General features: G+C 39.4%; 1 protein-coding gene across 2 annotated transcripts in view; it reads right to left on the reverse strand.

The window, feature by feature from the left end:
* Nucleotides 1-737: 737 nt before the first annotated feature.
* khdrbs2 (KH domain containing, RNA binding, signal transduction associated 2) overlaps nucleotides 738-2,345 on the reverse strand; it is a 96,327-nt gene continuing 94,719 nt past the window's right edge. For both annotated transcript variants that reach the window (XM_015049595.1, XM_015049593.1), the window contains one exon: nucleotides 738-1,681. In XM_015049595.1, the coding sequence (XP_014905081.1) occupies nucleotides 1,659-1,681 (23 nt within the window). In that variant the 3' untranslated portion in view covers nucleotides 738-1,658. The remainder of the gene's footprint in view (nucleotides 1,682-2,345) is intronic.

The following is a 2,345-nucleotide window of genomic DNA, read 5'->3' on the forward strand; positions in this document are numbered from 1 at the left end:
AAGCTAAGCTTAAATGCAACCCAGTATTCTGTCCACATTTGCTCTCATATCTTCCTGAAAATTGCGAGTCAAGCAGTAAATCCTTATTGTCTGTCACCTGACTTAGATGTCAGGTTTTTTTGTTGTTGTTTTTTTTTAAGAAAAATAAGACACAAACATCACCCACATGCACCAAAGACTCTTCTGACTCTGCACAGACATCATTTTGTCAGAAGTGCCGTGATGCTGAAGAGGCCCTTTTCGACTTCTGGTGATCATAAGCCCTCATTCTCTATTCTGGCTCATCGAGCAGCCGTCCAAACAGAGCTGAGTTTGCTCAGGTACTTGTCCTTGATGGAGAAAGCTGCAGTGTGTTAGTTAACGCTACACACTGTGTTGAGGCAATGTACGTTGCCTAAATCCTGACCCACTTTTAGTGTCTTTGTGCTTTCAGGATTTAGATCAAGTAATACCGAGGGAGATAAATGCCATACTGCCTAACAGGCTGTGTGGAGTGTGTCATGAGGCAAATGAATTAAGCACATATCAGAGCGAGGGAGAGGGGTGGATACCTTGTGTAGATGTATGAAATCCCCCTCCATCCAAAACAATAATAAATAGATGATTGTCCGCATCAAACGTGAGGCAGATCATATCGCAAGTTAGGCACATCAAACGTGTTTTGATGTGCCTGCTTCACAAGGCGACTGAAAAGCTGCTTTGTGAATTAAATTTGAACACAGGAACTCAAAAGGGAGTCGGTTGTGAACATTTATTTGAACAGTAGTGACCTTGTATTGCTTCTATCAATCTCTGCCGTTAATTACCGTGTGCATTTAGAGGTACAGAGAGCGTCATTTATTATGAAGACCCAGGGAAAGGACTAGAAGTGAAGCTGTTACGGAGCAGCAGGAGGATTTACCGGCAGGGTTGTAAACTGGCTGTGACATTTGGCCAGGACGCTGGCAGTGGGCTCGACTTACTTAATGAACTAACATGTTCCTGTTGGCAGCCCTAAGTGTACCATTTATTACAACAACTGGGGTAAAGACACAGGGTGCAGTCGGCCAGGTCTGAAATCACAGCAGACGCTAGATGAAAACATCTCACCATTTTAATAATCAGGATTTTCAAAATAAAATAAAATTAGCAGAGGACAATAATAACTTGTAAAATAACCATTAAATGCATCGATGTCTTTCTCAGTGAATATATTTCTAAAGAGGCTATTCACATAAAATTCTCCTCATCACAAACATCATATTCCAGTTAAGTCTTTACACCAGTGAACAAACTGTTCATCTTTGGAAAAAAAAACTGAAGTTAGCCTAAAAATACATTTTTTGTTAGTACTTACGCTGTGTCGTTCAATTTTATTTCACATAACTTAATATATTTGTGTGAATTATTTTCTAGAATCGGGTGTGAATTTCACACCAATAGCCCTGTAATAAATGGATTTACTGAGAAAGTGTTAACATGTTCCATGGTAATTTTCCCTATTTTATCTTAGGACAACCAAAGTAAAGTTTTACGAAAACAATAAAACTCTGTGTCTTCAAAGCTACAAATACAAACTCTGTAGATTTTAGGAGAAATGAAAATTATATAGCCAGAGGACATTTTATAGTCCATGCCAATAACAATCAGACTTGGAAGTTTTATAGTCCACCAGGTGTTCAACCCATCCTACAAAGTACGCCTGTAAGACAAAACAGAGAGAAGATAAACATGTGGTGCACAAAAGGCACATGGCAGAAGAAAATTCACTGCATATATTTACACAAATCCTTTGCCATTCATGTAATTGTTTCAAATTCTTGCTGAAATCAAAAGTCATCGGCTGTATGCGGGAATGACGCACAGGTTTTGAGATAATTCGGGAACAGAAACGTGTGAAATCAGTTTGTGACGGGCTGGAATTGCCAGGCTGCATTTTCAGGCACCAACTAAATCCTGCAAGGATCTGAAAAACTGCCACATGTTTCCCCACAACTGGCAGGAATGATGACCAGGCTGACACACTGATGATGGAGCCAGACAAACCAGTTAGCCTCAAAATGAGCTGCAGTACAGTATATACCAGCAGCATCATTCCAGCCAACACCAGAAAGGAAGAAAAAAAAAAAAAAAAAAAAAATGTCAAAAGGCTTGCACATACTCTGTAACAACTGAGAAATGTGTTTGTCTGAATGGTAGTTCTTGGGGAAAATGTCTATCAGACCAAATGAAATGCTTCAGAATCCATGTTGCAATCTGTCAGAAGTAGTTTGTCCAGCATAGTATTTACTAAAGCCAACAGATCACATGGAAAGTTGATTCTTTGTATTGATCACAGTTGTTTACTACCACATTCACTTGGTACT

The sequence above is a fragment of the Poecilia latipinna genome, unplaced genomic scaffold, assembly GCF_001443285.1.
Source record: "Poecilia latipinna isolate Pla-1442-1.1 unplaced genomic scaffold, P_latipinna-1.0 Scaffold952, whole genome shotgun sequence".
NCBI lineage: Eukaryota > Metazoa > Chordata > Actinopteri > Cyprinodontiformes > Poeciliidae > Poecilia > Poecilia latipinna.